At 43.3% G+C, this 22,130-nt stretch overlaps 1 protein-coding gene across 3 annotated transcripts in view; it reads left to right on the plus strand.

The window, feature by feature from the left end:
* The window catches only part of SGCD (sarcoglycan delta), a 423,227-nt gene that overhangs the window by 289,897 nt on the left and 111,200 nt on the right, over positions 1-22,130 (plus strand). For all 3 annotated transcript variants that reach the window (XM_060198044.1, XM_007528637.3, XM_060198045.1), the window contains 2 exons: positions 446-533; positions 6,736-6,855. In XM_060198044.1, the coding sequence (XP_060054027.1) occupies positions 446-533; positions 6,736-6,855 (208 nt within the window). The remainder of the gene's footprint in view (positions 1-445; positions 534-6,735; positions 6,856-22,130) is intronic.

Here is a 22,130-nt window from a genome sequence, read left to right on the forward strand (position 1 = left end):
TTTGTCATTCAGGACTCTGCACTGTGCTCAGAGAGACTGAAAGCCAGAAAAACTTAGGTTAGATTATTGCTTGTTTGTGATCATTCTGTGTCTACAGCTAAGTAACATGAGCAGTAATGAGTGGGCTGTATCCCACTAGTCTCTGGTGTGTGTGTGTGTGTGTGTGTGTGTGTGTGTGTGTGTGTGTGTGTGTGTGTGTGTGTGATCTTTTCTGTTTCTCTGTTTCTCTAGCCCATATGCCTCTTTGGGGGAAATCCATTTTGGTTGCACACCAACCAATTATCACATATTTGGGGTCATTAAGCCTTTGGCATTTTATAAATATATATCAATTAGGACTTGGCTAAGACTGTTCGGTACTGTAGAGGGCAGGGATTACAGTTGTGTGTTTTTTTCTTGAAATGGGCTGTCATTTCCATGAGTTTCTTTTCTGTTTTTGCTGCAGGGTAACGCTTTATACTTCAAGTCTGCCCGGAACGTCACAGTGAACATTCTCAATGAGCAGACAAAAGTGCTCACCCAACTGATAACAGGTAGGAAAGGAAGAACTCAGTGCCCACTTCTCCCTTAAGCACTGATAAAATGCAGAGTTGGAGGTTGGTGGGAGCCCAGGGGAGTCCAGAAAGCCAAAACTATTAGAACATTCTATGGTGGAGAGAAAGACTCATGGCAGCATGGAGTCCCCCATCAGCTCCATCCATTCCACTTATACTACAGATAAGTTCAGGAGTGGTGTGGGAAGTCTGTTTTTCATGCCACATAGCTCCTAAATGCAAGCTAGTTGCTTTATCTAGTACTTAGATGTGGAATCCCCCAGCTCCAGTGCTAGCATGGGAGCTGGCTTGTGGGGTGACTGACAGCAGCATCCACAGACTTTCTGATGGTGGTTAGGTCTGGGCCCTCTTGACAGGCCATGCCAACTTTGAACCTGACTACACTGCAAGAAGCAGCAATTCCCCTCAGAGTCTATGTGTATTTTCTATTTGTACTGAGTAACTGTCCCTCCTAGCACCTTGGGCTTTAAGCCACATGTTCCTGAAATTCCCAGTAATAATTAAGAGGGTGAACAGAGGCCTCTTGGTCATGGTGAGGTGCCCAGTACCCCCTCTGAAGTTAACCAGCAGCTGTGCATAGAAACCACTCCACTCCCCACCTTGGGAGGGAGTATTGATGTTTGTCTAAATGGTACTATGACACTTCTAGACAGGAGATGACATTTTTCTGGCCTCAGGACTGCAAGAAGAGGCCAAATATGGATACGTGAGTGGGCAGCTACCCATATGCCCCAAACCCATGCAGCTATGACTGAAACATCTGTCTGTAAATTCGACCTGGGGAGCAGTTGCTGCATGCAAGCTAGTCTGTTTGCCTGGAGCAGAACCTCCCTGCACCTGGATGTCTGGGTGACAGGGGCCAGGGGTGGGCCCATTGCCACCCCTCACTATAAACAGAGGCTGGGTAGTCGGCCTTGCTAGTTCCACATCTGGCCCACAGTCAGAGCACTAAATAATTAAATAAACAGCTTCAGTAAATGGTGATTGAAGCGCCAGTGCACATGGCCTCCAGGAGGAAAATAAATCCCAGCTCTAGCTCCTAGAGCCCTGGTTCAGAAGGAACCTATTTAGCCTGGTGATCATTGGCCGTTTATTTGCAGGAGGGGGCAGTGGGGGAGAGGTTGCCTGAGAGGCTTGGTTTTGATAAAACCAAAGCTGCCCAGATGACTATTACTCAGCAAAGCAGCCTCTCAGTCTCTCCCATGCCCCCTCTGGGCATCTTCTTTCCCTTCTGCCTCTCCTCTTCCTCCTCACTTCTTTCTCTCTCTCTTCCTCTGCCCCCTCTTCCTTCTCTCTCCTCTTTCCCTACTCTTTTTCTTTCTTCTCCCTCTTTCTCCTCATTCACTCTCTCCTTCCCCTCTTCAATGCTCTCTTCTCTTGGCCTTCTTACTTCCCTGTCTTCTGTTTCACTATCTCCTCAGCCAAGTGGAGCCTTGTCAGAAGCAAAAGCATCTAAATGAACTAACCAAGCTCTTAACAAAAGGCCCCAAGAAAAGTGATGTGAAGGCCAGGAGTGGGACTGGGGGAGCACTTTGCCATTCTCACCTGTGATTTGTGGATAGGGGAGCAGATGAGCTCCAGTTCAAATCCCAAGCACACAGGCTCACAGGCTCACAGGCTTGCTGCCCTTGAGTTTTCTTGCAGAGGGCAGTTTCTATTCGCACCCCTGCTAGAAGCTCAACCAGGACTCTTTTGGAGTGATTAACAGGGAGCAGAAGACCCTCACATTCCTGCCAGCCAAGCCTACTCAGGTAGTCATAAGGCTGTAGAATGCCCTTGCACACCCAGAGAACAAGTATCTCAGGATCCTGTGCAAATCTTGTGTTAGCAACTCCACTCCTTTTTGCACAGGGGACAAAGCTGTCAGTGGGAGCTCCTTTGGTCCTTCAGGCTGCTGATTGGGCCTAAGCAGGGGGTGGACACAGGAGCCTTCCCACAAGCAAGGGGAAAGGCTTCTGGCATCTTTGCCAGAATGTTGTTGAAAATCATGGAACCTGGGGAAGGAAATCAGATCAGGCAGATGACTCCCAGAAACTGGGGTATATGCTGGCAGTCCAGCTTTCCCCTCAGCTAGGGTGAAGTAAGTGGTGGCTCCACACCTGGAACAAGAGCACACACAGATCTGGATTAGATGAAGATCACTCTGAGGGAGCAGGGGAGAGATTTTAATTGTTATACAAAGAGACTTTCGTGCCTGATGCTCCAAAGCCCCGGGTTCAGTTCCCAATACCACCATAAGCCAGAGTCAAGCAGTCATCTGGTGAAAAGAAAATAATGAAGATCATTTTCAGCTCACAGAGATGATTTTTTTTTCATGCCGAGAGAGGATGGAAGAGAACCACCTGAGCTCTCTGCTGGCTCATTTGCATCTCCCTTTGGAATTGTTCTGTTTGTCTGTTGGTTTTAGATAGAGACACAGAAGAAGAGAGGCTGAGAGACAGAGAGAAAATGGGAGAGATCCCAACACCAAAGCTTCCTTCAGTGCCATAGGGGCCAGGCTTGAACCTGCATCAAGCACGATCCGAGTGGACTCCTTCACAGGCTCCCAGCTTTCAGTCCCAAAAGATCTGGTAGCCCTGGTGAAATGGACCCACTGAGAAACTAAAACCAGTGACATAGCTTTTTATTGCTGCCAGTGGTTCTGGCCTCATTCCACTGTGTGTTCTGAGCAACTGCAAAGGGCAAAGTGATTTCACAATGTGTGGTATCCCCAGGGGGCCACAGCTCTGCACCTCATTCTTGTTTCCAGACTACACTCCTTAGGAGCCCCTTCTCAAGATATGGCTCAGGGTTATGGAGGCCAAGTACAAGCACTGGTATCTCCTGTCAGATAGCTGCTTTGTCATCCAGTTGGCTCCTAAGAGGACAGACTGCCCTCCCTGTGCCCATCCTGCCCTAAGGTCATCCATTCAGTCCCCAGCTTCTTCCTAAGGGAAAATAATAGATTCAAAACCTCAAAGTTCTGAAAAGTCATCCAGACCTTACTGCAGGTTTTAAGCTATCAGGAAGACAGCTGTGCATGAGAATTTGTGCACAATTTCTACCCCCTCATTGCACTTCTGTCCTTGGAGAACTTTCTCTGGGTCTTTCTCCCATCTTGCCTTTGACCCTCAGCTTCTAGCATCTTACTTCCCAACTTGACCTCATGTGTTGACCTTTACTCCTTTACTCCTTTAGGGACAAATAAGCATCCTTTCCTGCTGTGGAATAATTTTGAGAGCTCCAGGCTGGAGTCTGCCTCTGGCTCACGGGTGACCTTATGGGAGCCCTTGACCTGACTTAGGGAGAGCGCCCAGCTTTTCCAGCCATTGAAAGATCCTGTGATGTGCCCTTCTTGTCAGAGGGCTCATGTTGGAGACCAGCGAGAAGCCAGACTTCTTGATGGTGAGAATAAGTCAGACACAGCCAGGAGCTATGACACTGCTGTAGGATATCATGACAGTCAGGAGTCTGGTGATGAGGCTTATCCCCAGTCTCATTCCCTACCTTTAGAACACTTTCTGCCTAAACTGCCCTTTTGATTGATATATATATACTGGGCAGTGAATCCCCTACTTAAGTACACACATCGCCCTTTATATCCCCTGCTCTTTACCTGCAATGGGGATGCTTCACAAGTAAGCAAGTACTGCAGGTGTCTCTCTGACTTTCTCCCTGTCTCCCCCCCCCTTGTTGGTTTCTCTCAATCCTATCAAATAAGGGGGAGGCCACTGGCAGTAATGCATTTGCCCTGCAGACACCAAACCCCAGAAATGATGCTGGTGGCAATAAATTTTTTTAACTTAAAAAAAATATGTAATTTGATCCTTTTAACCTCCCTTTGAGTTAGAGGGACTTTATGGTATTAGCAGGGTTTGAGAGATACAAAAGAAGAAGAAGAAGAAGGAGGAGGAGGAGGAGGAGGAGGAGGAGGAGGAGAAGGAGGAGGAGAAGGAGAAGAAGGAGAAGAACAGGAAGAGCAGGAAGTTTGCCCTGAGTCCTGTTAAAATGAGAAGCCCAGATGTAGCCCATGTCTTCTGACCTAACAGTCTGAACAGCTAGGAAAGCTGTCCCAGGCACTCAGGGACATTCTCCCATGTGAACAGGAATTATTTTACAGCACTCCACCACCAGGCAAGGGCACTTGGTAGCCATGGGCCATCAGGACTAGACACAAAAGCCAAAGTGGTTCAGACCGTGTCTGAACACAGACCAAAGTGGGAACATTGTTCAGGCCACAAAAGTTGCCCAAGTGTCCCTCTATCTGGGTTCTTGGGGGTAAGTGGATACTGTCACAACTTAGCATCACTCTGGTCTTTACTACTTCCAGATGGTATTGATGGAAAAGATGCAAGTCAGAAAATTACCCCCACTTCCTGACAACATTGAACCCAGAGGGAAATCTTTCCTTCTCATACCCCACATAATCTCCATAAAGTCAAATGATAGCCATGCTTGCCCAGGGTATGTGTTCTCTATCTTGGCAAAGAGTAATTTTCTCAATTTGTCTCACCAGAGGTCTTTGCCTGGAAGGGCCTGAGAGAGGGCTCTTGTGTTTATACTTACCATATTTGTTTGTGGGTGTTTGTAGAGCCAATGTCTTCAGCATGTAAGCTTTCACTGTCTCTGAGCTGCTTTTTCATTTAGAGAATGGGAAAGAGACACTATAGCACTGGAGTTTTCTCTGGCAAAAAATAGCACCTCCCATATGGTGCCAGGGTTCAAATCTGGTCCATATCTCTCTGACTCTCATGACTACTTTTCATAAATTATAACTAACATTCTCTTGAGAATGGATTAGAAGGATGCAGTCTGCTCTTTCACAATCTCCTGGGAAGTTTGGGAAATATACACAACTTCTCAGCTCTTCCAATATTGTTTGTTTGTTTGTTTGTTTCTGTATGAACTCCTAGACCAAAAGACAAGCTCCTTTGGATCTGAGCTAGGTTCTGTGAGGATGACCACAGCCTAGGTTTTTCCAGTGCATTTATAAAGAGCAGTCCTTTGCAGCCACCTTTGCAGACTGAAATGGCCCCCTGGCCCTCTAGGAATTTGAACACAGTCATCTGTTTCACCAATCCCAGAATAGCCTCAAACTCTATAGTTTCCCTACCAGAGGGTGAATGGTATGGGATCAAGAGACTACCTACTATGGCCTCACCATTAAGAATAGCATCTGGGATGTGAGGGAAATCTGGCTGTGACATCTGTTACCCCACTGTTTGCCAGGATTGATTTGGCTGATCTGACTAGCTAGGCGGGTGTCCCCTTCCTCCCTCACCACTCCATGTGTGTCCCTCCCAAAGCAGCATGCTCAGTCAAAGAGGACAGCCTTCCCCAAATAGAGACAGGCCAGCCTTCCGTTGAGGGTACATGATTAGATGTGCTCCCCTGCTAGAACCTCCAAACAAGCTCTCAAGAATAGCATCTGTGGATAGTGCACTTCTTTACCATGTGCATGACAAGCTGGTCCCCACCACATTGAAGGAAGCTTCAGTGCAATGGTCTCTTTCACTATCATCTGTAGGGACCAGGAGATAGCAAGCTGGCAGTGCATCGGACTTTCATGCTGGAGGTCTCAAATTTGATCACCAGAACCCTCAATAGTCAGAGCTGAGTGGAACATAAAAAAGCCAAATGAATAGCATCTGTTGTCAAATGCTAAACTTTCTAAAATGCGTTTATCTTTCATTGAATGAAACTTGAGTGCAGAAGAGTCAATAACATCTTCAGCAATTAATTTCTATATATGTACCCTCATCTGCCTAGAAATAGTGTATGTGCATGGAAAGTGGCCTTTCTGGTGCTAAAGGTAGCCAGTAGCCAAAGGTACAGCTAGACACAGGTTTCACTGAGCTTAGAGGTGCCCTTTCCTGCAGTGAAGGTTGTCTGGGGGATGCTGAGTGTGTCACCTGTGAGACTCTGCCAGTACTGAGGGGAATTTCATTTAAACATTAGTTTGAAGGAAGAACATTACAGTTTTTGAAATCATAGGCTGAGAGCACATGATGAAAAGTAATTGACAAGACATGGTTAAAGTCACGAGACTGGTGTTCACAGCTGGCTTCCGAAAAACAATGCACTTGCATTTAAAGTCCAGCGCAATCTTGCCCCACGAATATGTTCTATGAAAGAGTTCTTTGTATTTGGATGTGATGAGACTAATGTATTCTCCCTTTGTGTGTGTTTCTGCCCCTTCTAGGTCCAAAAGCTGTAGAAGCTTATGGCAAAAAGTTTGAAGTGAAAACTGTCTCTGGCAAATTGTTGTTCTCTGCAGATGACCATGAAGTGGTTGTGGGAGCCGAGAGATTACGAGTCTTAGGTAACGAAACCTCCATTTAAGTGGGTTGATGCTCTGTGTATTGCTGAGGGGAGGAGGGTAAAAGACCTCTAGAAAAGTGGTTCAGATGAGTCACCAGGATTGTACTAAAGCAGGCAGCTCCCTTCATGGGAGCCTCACTTCCTGTTAGAAACTTCTCAAGTCATGAGGCCTCTGTGGCACCTGCATTCACACTGAGCCTCAAATGTGCTTTTATTACACAAGTCCATGTGTGTAAGGAGAATACCAGGATGACTCACATGGATAGTGCTCTGTTTTGCCATGTGCATGACCCCCAGAGTATTAAAGGGAGTTTTGGTGCTATGGAGTGTTCTTCTCTCACTCTTTCTCTCACTCTGCTTCTATTTAAAAAAAAAGTAAGAAAGGAAGGAAGAGCGAGAAGGAATGAAACACCGTGTCCTCACACCTGGCAATCTTGCTAGAAGCAACCCAGATCTTCCTGCACTCTGTGAGGAGACTGAGACCCAGTAACAGATTGAGAGTCACTTTCTGAACTCCCAGAAAGAGTAGCCCCATAGATGCAACTGTGAATCACCAAACTGTAGAAGCACTGATGGGAGGCTCTGAGACTGTGCTGCCACAGATATTCACTGGGATCACTGTACCCCCCCCCAAAGAGTCACAGAAGTGTACTGGTCTCAGGAATTAGCCCTTTGTGATATGAACCCCATCTCTGTTCTTCCAGAGCTGTATGACCTTGAACAAGTTAGCACACCCTTCTGTGCCTGTGTGAGTTCACCTGTAAACCAAGACAATAGACGCTCCTACCTTCTGCAGTCGTTAGGACTACATGAAGCAATCTATGAAAGTAGTTAGTAAGCTGGCAAAGACTATGACTAGTGCTAGCCATGAATGCCTTTAATTTTTACCATAAATCAGTTGTTTGCTTATGAAATTACTGTCTGTTTTCTGAATACTTGGTTTTCTTCAGCAGACTTACACACACACACACACACACACACACACACACACACACTCCACCCTAGCCTGTTCCTCCTGCTCTGCCCCTTCACACTCCTCTCCATCTGTCTCAAACTGATTCATTATCCTGCCTGGAAGCATCAGATTCAACAATCGGGAAAAGCAAGTGACCATCCCAAGGGTCTCACTCCACTTGAGGGCAGGGTGCATACCCATCCAGCTCCAGTCAGTCTCCCTACAGCTCTTGTAGTCTGTCAAATTCTTATTTTTTCCTGCCTACAAAATGAGAGTTGTCTAGAGCAGAAGTTTCCAGATCTGTTCTTCAAAAGACAAAATAAATAAAAGCAAACAAACAAACAAACAAAACCCTGTATGATGGTGTGATATAAAAACTTTACCCCCACACCTCCCCAGCCCACCATCCCATGCACTGAGTGACTGAGTATGAGGAGGTAAGTCTTTGTAGTTTGGAGTCACTTACTGGCAGGTGGACAATTTTTGTTGTTGTTTATGCCTGTGAGAATGACTTAGGATGGAATCTTTGTTTATCATTTGAAGCCTATAGATGTGGGGGGGGGGAGAATGTGGGAAGGAAACATTATAATAAATGTCTCAACTGCTGCCAGAATTGGAAAGATTGGGGAATGACCACCCCCATCCCCCAACTCCACATCAGCCTCCTCAGTGAAATGAGCCTCGTGCATTGTAGAAATGAGCTTCCTGTCAGCTGGGACTGGGCCATATGGTGTGGAACGAGAAGTTTAGGCAATTCCATTTTCAACTTAATGAGAAGTTTGTCTTTTTTGAATTGTCAGGCTGCACAAGCTCTGAGGAGACTTGAATCTACGTGCATGTTTATTTCATGGTGGAATCTGGCCTGTTGTGCCTAAGTAGTTTGAACCACTTGCTCTTGAAACCTTTGCTCAAACTTTTTGAGGATCCAAGTGACCCAGTCCAAGCCTGTTTTACTCCCTGAGCCTTATTTCTTATGTATGAAGCAAAGAACGTAGGGTCATGGGAAACAGCATCATGATTATGCAACAGACTAATGCCTGAGGCTCCAAGTTCTCAAGTTCAGTCACTAGCATCACCATAAACCATAGTTAAGCAGTGCTCTGGTCTCTCTCCCTCCCTCTCTCCCCCCTCTATGTCTAGCATAAAAAAATAAAATATTAAAAAAATTGGAGAGGAGAGGAAATGAGTATCTTTAAACACATGTACATACATCAGTTTGTGTTGGTTGACAGTTGAATAGCTGTCAACACCCATGTTTAGCAGGGAAGCAATTACAGAATCCAGACCTTCAACCCTCTGTATCCCACAATGACCTTGGATCCATACTCCCAGAGGGTTAAAGAATAGGGAAGCTATCAGGGGAGGGGATGGGATACAGAGTTCTGGTGGTGGGAATTGTGTGAAGTTGTACCCCTCTTATCCTATGGTTTTGTCAATGTTTCCTTTTTATAAATAATTTTTTTTTAAAAAAAAAGAAATTTACATCACCTGGGAACTTTGATCCTGGATAGAAAGGAAAACCCACACAGACAAAGGACAGTTGGTGTGGTCTCATGGATATGTATATTTCCTACTGAGGTAGGGTAGGCAGCAGCTGAGCACACCTGGAGTCTGGTGTTTGTTAGCTAATGCTGTAGGCTAAATCTCCTTGCCTGTCCCAGCATCCACCACTCTGAAGCACAGGGAACCAGGCCTGGCTCTCATAGTTGGTGGGAAAATCAATATGCATTGAGTGGGTGGGTCAGCACCTGGCTTCCAGGAAGCTATGGTGCTGGCTGACTTGCTATGTTGCTCTTGGTTCTTGTTGATCTAGTCAGGCATCCAGGAAGCCATGAGTCTGGAAGTGCAGCACAGTCCTTGTGTGTTCACAGGGTGTGCCCAGAGAGAAACAGCTTAGGCCTTCGAGGAGGGGTCACTAACCCTAGTAAGTTGGAGCTAGTGGACTTTCTGAGCACAGAAAGGCCCAGAATGGAAACACCTTTCCAGGACAGAAGCAGGGCTTGACCTTTCTCATTTGGTGCTCCTAAGGCATTTATTGGAGTTTGGTCTTAACTAATACACTATGGAGGGAGTCGAGCGGTAGCACAGTGGGTTAAGCGCACGTGGCTCAAAGCGCTAAGACAGTTAGGATCTCTGTTCAAACCCCACCTGCTCCCCACCTGCAGGGGAGTAGCTTCACAGGTGGTGAAGCAGGTCTACAGGTGTCTCTCTTCCTCTCTATCTTCCCGTTCTCTCTCAATTTCTCTCTGTCTCTATCCAATAACAAATAAATAAATTTTTTAAAGATTTAAAAATTATAAAAATTAAAAAAAAAAAAAAAACACTGTGGAAGGCCTGGGTAGAGTTCCTACCGTTGTAGAGTCTTTCCCTCCATTAACCAAGACCATGGTTCTCAAAGTATGGACTTTCCTTGGCTGCATTCTGTCAGTCAGGCAAACCCTCATGCTCTTCACCGGCCCCACCCTCACCTCAACCTTACAGACTCAGAAACTCTAACTCCCACAAGCTGAGGTTTCTTAAGTGCTTCAGGTGCACTCGAACTTTGCCTAGGGTGGGGGAGATAAAGATATTGGCTTTGCCACAACTTACAATTGTGTCTATGTCCAGCTTGTACTGGGTTCCAGAAAAGCTGCAGTGTGAGAACGACTAGCACGTATTGAGGAAACCAACCTAATTAATCACTTGGCATGAGTAAAGGAATTCTCTCCTCACATCAGCCTCATGAAGAGGGTCCTGCTTCTCCCCTCCTCTTACAGTTAGGCAAAACATGCCTAGGGCTCCATAGAGGGCAAGTGGCAGAGTGCAGGCCTCTCTCTACCCCATCGCCTCTCTCTACCCCATCGCCTCTGTAACAGCATCCTCAGTGTAGTAGTGTCACAACAAGAGGAAGAGAGAACTGGGCAGTGGTTTTGTAGCTATACTTCTGGCTTCTGGTTTCTTCAGGATTCCAGATATTCTCTCACACCATTCACTGCTCCTGTGCTTCCTTTGCTAATTCCATTGTCCTTCCAAATGACATAGATTCACACTGGATTGGGATAAGGTCTGTCCTCCCCAGGACTCAGCCCCTGCTTTGCTTTTTTTTTTTTTTAACCCCAAGCTTCTGTGGGAAGTCTCACCTTCTGTTAGCTTTTAGTATCTGCTCTCTAGGTCACTCTCTAGTCTGCAATCACCCTCAGCTACCTGCCCAGTCCTCCTGTCAGATTCCTAGCAGCCCAGACTCTTTAGCTCCAAATCTTGCTCCAGTGTCTCCTTCATTGCATGCAGCTGAACTTAGGTCTCCTCCTTGAAACTCCCTGCCCCTCCAAAGCACCCCCAACTATCAACAGGGGCCTGTGCTTCTCCTCATCTCCCAAGGTCTGGCTTCCTTTGGGCCCCAAACCATGTCTTCTCTTGATGTTACTATCTCCTCCATCCTTGGGCATTCTACATCACAGAAATCTATTTTACTCTGATGCAAGAAAATGTCAGCCTATAGCCAGGCCTATCCATTTAATTACCAAAAAAGGTGTCAAATTAGTGTGCAGGATAAGGCAGAATAGAATTTAGATTTAATTATAGAACAAAGTTATTAAGTATTGTACAGGCATGGTCTTTAATAAGCTGTGCAAAAACACTCCACAAAAGCTAGTGCAACTAAGAGACATCTTTGTGGAGACACCAGGGAAAACATTACTTTGATTTTCATTAATGACCAATTTCATTGAACAATGAATTGGACAATATAGCATTTATCAACAAAGCATACTTATAAACTGTTCTTCTAATTGTTAATTAGGTCTGTTTATGCTCTAGATTGGTTTTTAACGTGTCCTCTAGATGCCACTTGATGCTAATTATCTGAGTTACATTACTATCAACTGAAAAACATTTTTAATTAAACCTAAAGCCATTTAAATTGGCATAGGAGTTATATAAAATCAAATGTGGCATTTTCCTTTTGGGGGGGGGCTTAGACATTTGGCCTTTTGAACTAATTTTTGATGAAACTTTGTCCACACAACCTGGCAAGTGGTCATTGTGATGAAGAGAGGGGGTGGCATTAACAGGTTTCATGATGTGTGTGTTTGGTGTATACACTTATAGATATGATACCCAAGCCTCTACTGGTGTCATTGTTCCCTGCTCTTTGTCTAGTCAGGGTGTCTGAACACATACAAAAATCCAGGATCCCAAGTAAAAAACAAGCCCCTTAGAAGACTAGGCACAGGGAGTCGGGCGGTAGCACAGCGGGTTAAGCGCACATGGCATGAAGCGCAAGGACCGGCGGAAGGATCCTGGTTCAAGCCCCCGGCTCCCCACCTGCAGGGGAGTCACTTCACAGGCAGTGAAGCAGGTCTGCAGGTGTCTGTCTTTCTCTCCCCCTCTCTGTCATCCCATCCTGTCTCCATTTCTCTCTGTCCTAACAATGACAACATCAATAATAACTAACACAATAAAGGAAAACAAAAGAGAAAATAAATAAAAATAAAGGAAAAGAGAAGACTAGGCACAGAATGACTATAAAGTGAAGACTTTAGTGTGATGGGCTGGCATGTTAAATGAAGAGCCTTTGAACAACATCTAGAGTATGGATGAGGTGAAACCCCATTGTAGTAGATGTGGCTATTCTTTGAACTTCATCCCGTCACTGGCTTATTATTTACAGCAGCCTGAGAGTCATGTATTAGATCATAAAGATGTATTTCCCATGAAGAATGCAGCAAGAACACCAAATAGAAAAAATGTCTCAGATGATCAACCCCAGCCTTAATAACCCAGAGAGACTTAATGAGAAAAAAGTACAGTTCCACAATAGAGAAATAATAGCAGGACTGCATCTGAAATGCCACTGGGAGGACTACTCTTCCTGTTTTCTGAGAAGTTTAAAGAGCCCATCTGAAAGTGGAAGACACTAGGACACATGAGTTCTTGTCCTCAAGTCTCTCAGCCATGGCTCTGGGATCTGCTTTGTCACTGGAGCTGGAGGAGTCAATTCCTGATGTGAATAACAGACACACTTTTCCATTTGGCAAGAAGCATGATGGGTCCTATATTTTCTGTTTCTGTCCCCCTTGCTGAGTCACTGGAGTAGGAGCAAAAGCAGTTGGGGACACTTGTCAGCTTTGAGTTTAAATCAAGGGTTGATGAGGCCCACTGCTTGGCTGCTTGGAAGAGAAGTGATTCCAGCACTCACAAATAGAGGACTTAGCTTCCAAGATCAGATGTGTTCAGGGTGGTATGGCCATAGACAGGACTTAGTTTAACTACATTTCATTGCCCCCATCAAGCTCCTGCTAATATGCTCTGGCGCACTTGCTGATTTCTCTACCTCATCCAAGCTCCTTCTTGCCTGGTAGTAGGAAGAGCTGTATTGGTTTATTTTTTATGTTACTTTATTTTGTTTGATGAAACAGAGGAATTGAGAGGGAAGAGGGAGCTAGAAAGGGAGAAAGATACCTGCAACACTGCTCTAGCACTTGTGAAACTTCCCTTGTGCAGATGGCAAATGGGGACTTAAACCTGGGTCCTTGTGCATGGGACTGTGGGTGCTCAGCTGGGTAGGCCAGAGCCCAGTCCATGTTTATGTGCTTGTTTGTTTGTTTGTCTGAAATGAGAAGATACACTTCTGCCTGACCGTCATCCTGCAGTTGAGCTACATTGTCTCCTCCCTTGTTAGTTAATCCACTGCTGCAATGCTGCAATGCATTCTCATGTCACCAAAAGTCACCAGAGTTGAATACATCTCTCTCTCTCTAGCAGAAGCCAAGGGGAATGTTGGTATTCCACAGCATCACTCAGGATGTAATGAGATGACAACACAAATAAAAAGCCTCAGTGTGCAGAATAGGGAAGAAAATTAGCTTTATTCTTCTTCATTGAAGGGACCTGGCTTTAATGTCACTCATTTGAGTGGGATAAAAGAGCACTGAAAAGGATTTCTCCCACTGCCTGCACTTTTCCTCCCCCCACTCTGCATTTTTGCTCTACGTTGTGCTTCCTATTCCTCCTCTGGCTCCCTTATCCCTGGAAATGGGGGGGCAGAGAGGCATGCACAGAATAAAGAAAATGCCTGAATTTCTTCCCTTTGGGTCAACAGTATAAGTCGCAGAGTGGTGCAGTTAAGGAGGGTCTTGCAAACAGACAATCTGTGCCCCCCTAATAGGCTCTTATAGCACAGCATTGTGTTGGGTCCCTTTGTCTCTGGTTCCATGTCAATAATGAAAGCAACTTTGGTACAGCAGAACACATGAAGTCCTGGCTGGGTGTTAAGCACAAGACCAGTCCCCAAAGCCTCCCCTTTCTCCCTAATATAGCTAGAACTCCCAGGATCCCCACCCCCATCTCCCCAGCAAGGGCTTGAGTAGGGTACAGCTGAAATGTCCTTGGGAATATCTGACTGACAGGGTTTTGAATCTGTAAGTCAAATAGAAAGGTCAAGTATAGCCAGTCACTTGGAGGCTATACATGACACAAGAACTTTCCCAAAAGGAGGTAGGACCAACAGCAAGGTCCTTAGCATTCCTTAAGCATCAATGTTGGCAGTTCTCAGGTAGCAAGATATTCAGTCACATTCCTCAGCTACTAATTGAGCATCTATTCTAGCCAAAGGGATTCCCTGGCTCTAATTATAATGAACTGATGGCACTTATAACAGTCTGCTCCATACCAAGCACTGTTCTCATTTCTGTTCCTGTAATTGACTCTCACAGCCTCTCTGAGATAAGGTTTATTATAATGGTTATTTTGCATGTGAGGGAACCGACAAATACTGAGACAATATCCCCAAGTTCATGCAGCTACTTAAACTGACAGAAGTATTATACAAAGCTAGATAATCAAAGTCCAGAACCTCTATTTTGTTTCTCATAATACTTTTATTGGAATATAGTTTACTTATACAATTCACACATTCAGCATATACAATTCAGAATTTCAGTATAGAAAGTCTGTGCTTTCAAGCATACATCATAACTCACAGATTCAGATATACATATCTGTAGCCTATGTGTTATATGAATGTATGGTACATATAGATATATGTGTTTGTCCTGTCATCTGATGCATAGTTCCATATGTTATGCAGGTGGGTATCATATGTTGTATAATAGATAAATACTATACTTGAATCTTGGTGGAGATATCATATATAAATCAATAATAAAGCCATATTACTATAGTTGATGCTGTAATATATAGTTGATGCATTGTGTCATATGAAAGTATTTAGACTCTACACCCAGGGCAATGGGGAGACTCTGAAGGGCTTTCATTAAGGAGTAACAAGATCTGACTTGTGGTTTATAGAATGCTCTGAGGGATTGAGTTGATAGATCCTATGGTCACAGGACCAGCAGGTCTTGTGATGTCTCTTCTTGGTGGATTCATTCTCTGTAATAAAATGAGAAGTCCTGTCATGTGCTACAATGTAGATTAATTTGGAGAGATTTATTTATAGTGAACTAACTAGGTTAGAAAAAGACAAACACTATGTGACTTCACTCCTATGCAGTAGATAAGGTAACAAAGCAAATGAACAAACAAATTAAAAGCAAACTCTCTGACTCAGAGAACAAATGTGTGATTACCAGAAGAGACAAGCCAGGTAAAGGGGTCAAGTCTTATGATAAAGGACAGAAGGCAGACATGAAGGTGAACATAAAGTAGTTTTAATACAGATGTTGCCTTGTAATACCATATACTCAAAACCTATATCATTATATGAAGCAATGCCATGTCAATTAAAAAAAATTCTAAGGCATTCCTCAAGAATGTGATCCAACCTACAATACTAGACTTACCCCTAGTTCACATTTCTCCTTTTCTTCTCTGCACAAAGGAAACAAGATAAGGATTGAGAGAGATGGGATGAGTAGGAGCTTTATCCATATGCTCTGAGTACAGTGCCTTGTTCTTCCCAATAAAGCTGGAAAGCCGAACAGAGGTTGAAGCACAGTTAAAGTAAGATGGACTGTGTCATAGGCTTAGCCTTGTGGAGGTTACATTTGGCCAAAGAAGAGAAGTGATATGAAATCAATATTCAGGATGCCTGTGAACTCTGAAGGAAGAGAATGTGCTTTCTTTGGCCTTTAAGTGCATCTCAGCTGCCAAGAAAAAATGGATTCCCCTCTCGATTTCCTGTCTGTCTGTCTGGTTACTGGGGACTTTTCTGCCCAGCGTGCATAATGAGGCCACTCTTAATAGGAACCTGAACAAGTTCATCTGGCCTAATTCTCCTGCCCACGACTTCAAAAAGAGATAGAGATCTCTCTTTAAGCAAATTTTAATCAAAGACTTCTGGTGAAGCCAGAAAAGATGCCACGGTAGGGGCTGGTGTGGTGGCACACCTGATTGAGTGCACAAGGACCCAGGTTCAAGTCCCCAGTCCCTACCTGCAGGAAGGAAATCTTCGCATGTGGTGAAGCAGTGTTGCAAGTGTCTCTCTCCTTCTCTACCTCCCCCACCCTCTCAATTTCTAACTATCTTTATCCAATAAATAAACAAAAATAATTTAAAACTTTAAAACAAAGAAAAAGAAAATACACCAGGGATTTGGATCTAGAAGCTATAGACTATACTTACCTTGGAGAAGTTATGCTGCAGTTTAAGTGAGCACTAATAAATGAAGAGAACAATCCAATTCAATCCCATTTATACTCACATCTAAAAGGATAAACTACCTGGGAGTAAACGTTTTTTTTTTTATCTGGGAGTAAAATAACAAAATAAGGAAAAATCTAGGTGTCATAAGCTATACAGCATTGTAAAAAGAATTAAAAGACACAAAGAACTATAAAAATATCCCTTTTTCATGAATTAGAATAATAAACACTGGAAAATTATTATAAGTAAATAAATTTTTTAAAAATTAAGGGGACTAGGCAGTAGCCTAACCAGTGAAGCGCACATGGCACAAAGTACAGGGGCTGGCACAAGGATCCTAGTTAGAGCCCCCGGCTCCCCACCTGCAATGGGGTTGCTTCACAAGCGGTGAAGCAGGTCTGCAGGTGTCTGTCTTTCTCCCCTCTCTGTCTTCCCATCCTCCCTCCATTTCTCTATCCAACAACGACAGCAATAAGAACAACAACAACAATAATAATAATAACAGTAATGATAAACAACGCAGTCAACAAAAGGGAAAAAATGACCTCCCGAAGCAGTGATTTGTAGTGCAGGCACCAAGCTCCAGCGATAACCCTGGAGGCAAAAAAAAAAAAGTAAGAATTATACCAGGTTAGCTCACATATAAGGACTACATACCCTAAAAATGACCTTGGAGTCACCAAGAGTAGACAGATGTTCACTAAGAAGTAGAGATTTGAGTTAGCCTTGAAAGGTCTCTTTGGATAAAGCTAAGGGAAGCTATTCCAATTGTAAGGAGATGAGACTGCAAACTACTCTTATTCTGTATTGTTTTTTATTGATTCATGTATTGGTTAGAGATAGAGAAGAACTGGGATGGATGAGAGGAGTAAAGAAAGAGAAAAGGAGACACCTGTAGCACTGCTTCACCACTTGTGAAGCTTCCCCCTGCAGGTGGGGACCAGGGCCAAGTCCTTGATACTGGTAACATGTACACTCAACCAAGTGTGCCACCATCAGGTCCCTGAAAACCACTCTGGAAACTGAATTTTAGTTTAAATATGTGTTCATTGGAACTGAAGAAATAACAGTAGTAGAGCATAGTGCTTCATACCAATGAAGCACAAAAAAAAAAAAAAATACTCTGCTGGTGGGAATTATGTGGAATTGTACCTCTCTTATTCTACAGTTTTGTTGATCATTATTGAATCAATATAAATAAATAAATAAATAAATAAATAAATAAATAAATAAAATCAAAGCATTGTCCTGCCCTCTAAACAACTGAGGGATAAAAACTAGACAATGGTTGTTCTACCATTCTTCTAAGAGATTTTCTATAATAAAAACAAACAAAAGCAACAAATGAAAGAAACAGATTAGGGATAGGAGTTGAGTTGAAAAAAATAAATAAATGAAAACTCTACCTTACCAAGGCCAGGAAGGGCAGTGAGTCATTAGACATTCTGTCTACTATCTTTATAGCACCCCCACTTCCCACCTCCGGCCGGCTCCCAAGACTGGGACATAGATCAAAATTCAAAGTAGTGAGTAATGGCTAATCTACTTACTGTTGCCTTGAAAGCCAGAGCATTTTCATAATGGACCAGGAAGGCATTTTTCAGAACAACTAGGTAATCCATCTCTATTTCCTTGTATACACCATATATTTCATTTAAAACAAGATGCTAATGCATTTACGTTAAAGCATATGGATTCACATCCTTGGATAAAATAAATTCACAGATAGTATATCTTAATCCTGTTTAGGGAAGGGGAAGAATCAACTGACATCAGATTAGTATTGATTAACTGTCACTTGGATTGACAAAGCAGCACACAATACACTCAGCAAATAACCAAATTGAGTTGTAAAGCTCTGCAAATTTGGGTTTTGACACTTGATTCCCCCCCTTTCAAAAATAATCAGTTTAATATCTAAGAACATACTCCTTCATGCTGAATAATTCAGACCTCAAAGACAACACTTTTTTCATTCTGTGTGACATTGGGACTGTTTCTAGGAAGAAGAGGGGAGCTATAAAAAGCTTACAAAGTGGCCTTGCCCTGGATCATTACAACAAAGAGAGAGGCAGAGATGCTTAGTGTTTTCGAAAGTATCTTATGCCCATTCAGACCATAAGGACAGTTTGGAACTGACTCACAATCACAATGATTGTCTGATAGTGAGAACTGACTTGTGCTGTCCTGTGGATTTTCATCCTTGTCAGGCAGACAGTTGAAGTAAGATTGGGGAGAAGAAATGACCTCTCTCAAAAGACAGACTTATTGCAGGCTCAGGAGAGCTGTTCTTTCTGCTTCACTGATGGGCAGAGTTAGGGCCACACAATCATGAATGACATAGTTTCTTCCACCACTGGCAGGTGTGTGTGTGTGTGTCTGTGTGTGTGTGTGTGTGTGTGTGTGTGTGTGTATGTGTAGAGACAGAGGTACAGACAGACATATGGTTTTATTTAAGAACTCAGATAATTAAAATTTCCAGTCATAGCAGATTCAGGGAACACCACCATCCCAGCACCAACCCACCATCCCATTTTCATCAGGCTGCTCCTTGGTGAATATTGTCTATGGATGGAGGCAGCCATACTAGATAAGCATTGATTTGCCCTGCTTGGGTCACATGATCTCATGTGCACACTCTTTCCAGGGAATTGAAGGTCCTGATTGGACAGTATGGGTTAGTTATATAATTGTGTGAGATGCTAAGAGGAACTTGTGATATCCCCCCTCAAAATTGTTCTAGCATCAAAAGGGGAGAATGCAGGAATGCAAACAGTCTAAGGAAGATATGTTTAGCCTCTGCCTTTATCTTCTCAGCAGATGTGGCACCTTATTTTTTAAAGTATTTTCTTCATGCTTTGCTTCTTGTTCCATCTCCAGGATTTGCAATAATGAAGGACAGAGTTTAAAAATAAAGGTTTGGGTGGAAGAAATAACAAAGGTTATGAAAACTGACTCTAACACTGGAGACTCCAAGGTTCCAGGTTCAGTCCCCCACACCACCATAAGCCAGAGCTGAACAGTGCTCTGGTAAAAATTATATAAATAAATTTGTTTTTTTTATTACCTTGTCTTTATAGCTATAGATCCTGGCTGAGGTTTGATAGCAAGGTTTGATGACCATTTTGAAATATCATAGACAAAGGGGAATGGAATTCAGGATAATCATAGTTTTCTTGGCTCAGGTTTAATGTAGCAAAGCTGGAGACCTTGCAAACCTCCACCTCCATTCACTGAATAATTGCCTAATTAGTGGTACTCTGTTCCAAAAGCCCACACTCATATGAAGCTATCTATAGGCAGTCAAGAATTATGCAACAGAGAAACATCTGGAAGGCTGATGTTCTCTCTGCCCCTTGGTCTACAAGACTCCCTTTTTTTTTTCTCTGTCACATTTTCTTATCAAGTTGCTACTTTTTGCATACCATCCATCATGGCTACTAGGCTCAAATCTATATTTGAAGGATCCCCAGCTCAATTACTACCAAGTTTGTTAACAGTGAGTCAGCTATCATTTAACCAGTCCAGGGTTCTTATTTCTCAACCATTTTTTTTGTCATGATAAAGGGACTCTGATTCCTGATATTAGTTCCCTATCATTCCGTGACTGTTTGAAGTTGCTTAGTTGTAGTGCTCAGACTCAAAACTTTACTGTCTTCAAAAGGACCACCTAGGCAGCCCTTCACAGAAGGGATTGTGAATGCGATATGCACATTTAAATATTACCACCCCATGACACCCATTCCTGGAGAAGATTCTCAGAATGTGACTCAGAGTAAGAAATGACAGGACAAAAGAAATGACAGGATCAGCAGGGAGTTAAGAGCATGATCCCTGCAGTTAGATTTTCTGAGTTTGGACTTGACTCCCTCACTCTTTGTGGGACTTTTCTGCCTCTGTTTTGTCAGCCAAAAGTCAGGAGATAATCACACCATGCACCTGGTAGAGATGCCATAATAATTATCATTAAATGGGTTTATCCCTGAGAAGTGCTTTGAACAGTACCTGGCAGATAGTAAATCCCTTGACCTTTGTCTCAGGATCAGAATATGACACTCACAACTCCAGGCATTATATACGATACATGTAGGAAGATGAGTGGAGCCATCCACGTTTGCCTTGCTGGTAGAATAGTCAGAACTTTCCCAGTACCTCTCCCCAGTGAACTTCAACCTGTATCTCCCTGGATGCCTCACAGCCTCAAAGGAGTCAGGAGAAGTGGTCAGAACACTTTGTTCCCATGAATAGCACTGGCATTTAACTAACAGAGGAAAATTGATATTAATAAAGGCAGTGGCTAAGGCAAACATTATATAAGCAAAATGACCCTTTAAGTCACCTGTAGAACATAACCGTCTTGAGTCTGGTTTTCATAACCAGATTAGAATCTGAAACTAGAGGTGGGGGAGATAACATAAAGGTTCTGCCTGAGGCTCCTAGGGCCTTGGTTCAACCTACCCCCTCCACCATCATAAGCCAGATCTGAGCAGTGCTATGGTATCTTTCTCTCTCTTCTCTCTCTCTCTATCTATCTTTCTCTCTCTGTAATTAAAATGGAAAAATAGAATATATATATATATATATATATATATATATTACATTAAGTGATTCCAGTGTTTGAAAGCTTGCTTGAACCTTGAACACTTTTATGTGTATTAGCTTCCTGGTCCTCACTTTTCAAGACCATTCTAGCAAATGGTTTTAGAAGCTTCTCCAATTATTATTATGCACAGTATTTCTCTGTGATTCTCAGTAAACGTTTTCATTTCCTTCTCCTTGGAAAGGCTTCATTCCCTGCCTGCATGCCCTGTCAGGTGAACCACCACTCAACCCCTGCCACACTACTTCTGTTCTCTCTGTCTTACACACACACACACACACACACACACACACACACACACACACACAGCCTCTCTGTGCCTTCAGTGTTACTCAAAACCCTTGGGTTGGAATTATTTGTTTTACTGTGGGCTTCTATTTATGACCAGAAATAATACAATCATAAGAAACTGCAATGAAGTTGCTTGCTGCTTGGGTGGTTCCTTTTATTTCTTTCCAGTTTGGGCTTAGATGATACAGAGCCTGAGTTCTGCTCTGTTGGTTTCCAGAGTCGAGTTTGTTTAATTAAACGGCTACCCTCTTCATATCTTGCCAGAATGCATCTGAAATTGCCCTCCAGTGTTGTGTTTGATACAAATATTTAAAATGTACACTTCATTGGTATGGCCAATGGTATAACCAGTTCAGTAAAATGTCTCTTATATTTGAACAGGAGGACATTATTTTATTCTCAGTTGTTTAAATTCAAATTATTTCATACCTGTTAAAAATGTATCTTCCTTTCTTTCTCCCTTTTCTTTCTTTCTTTTTCTCTTTTCGTATAGTCACCGGAGCTTGGTGCCAGCACTGTGATTCCACCACTTCTGATGGCCTTTTTTCCCCTTTTCATTCCATAAGACAGAGAGAAATTGAGAGGGGAAGGAGAGATTAAGAGAGGGAAATAAAGATAGACACCTGCACACCTGCTTCACCGCTCATAAAGTGCCCCATTGCAGGTGAGGAGTGGGGGATCAAACCTGGGTCCTTTCGTGTATCCTTGCACTTACTACTATGTTCACTTAACTGGATGAGCCACCTCCAATTCCCCTAAAATTTGTCTTTATACTCTTAGAAAAAATAGCCATCATTTATTGGGCACTTTGTATATTGAAGATGATATATGTGTATGTATATACCAC

This window comes from Erinaceus europaeus, chromosome 9 (genome assembly GCF_950295315.1).
Source record: "Erinaceus europaeus chromosome 9, mEriEur2.1, whole genome shotgun sequence".
NCBI lineage: Eukaryota > Metazoa > Chordata > Mammalia > Eulipotyphla > Erinaceidae > Erinaceus > Erinaceus europaeus.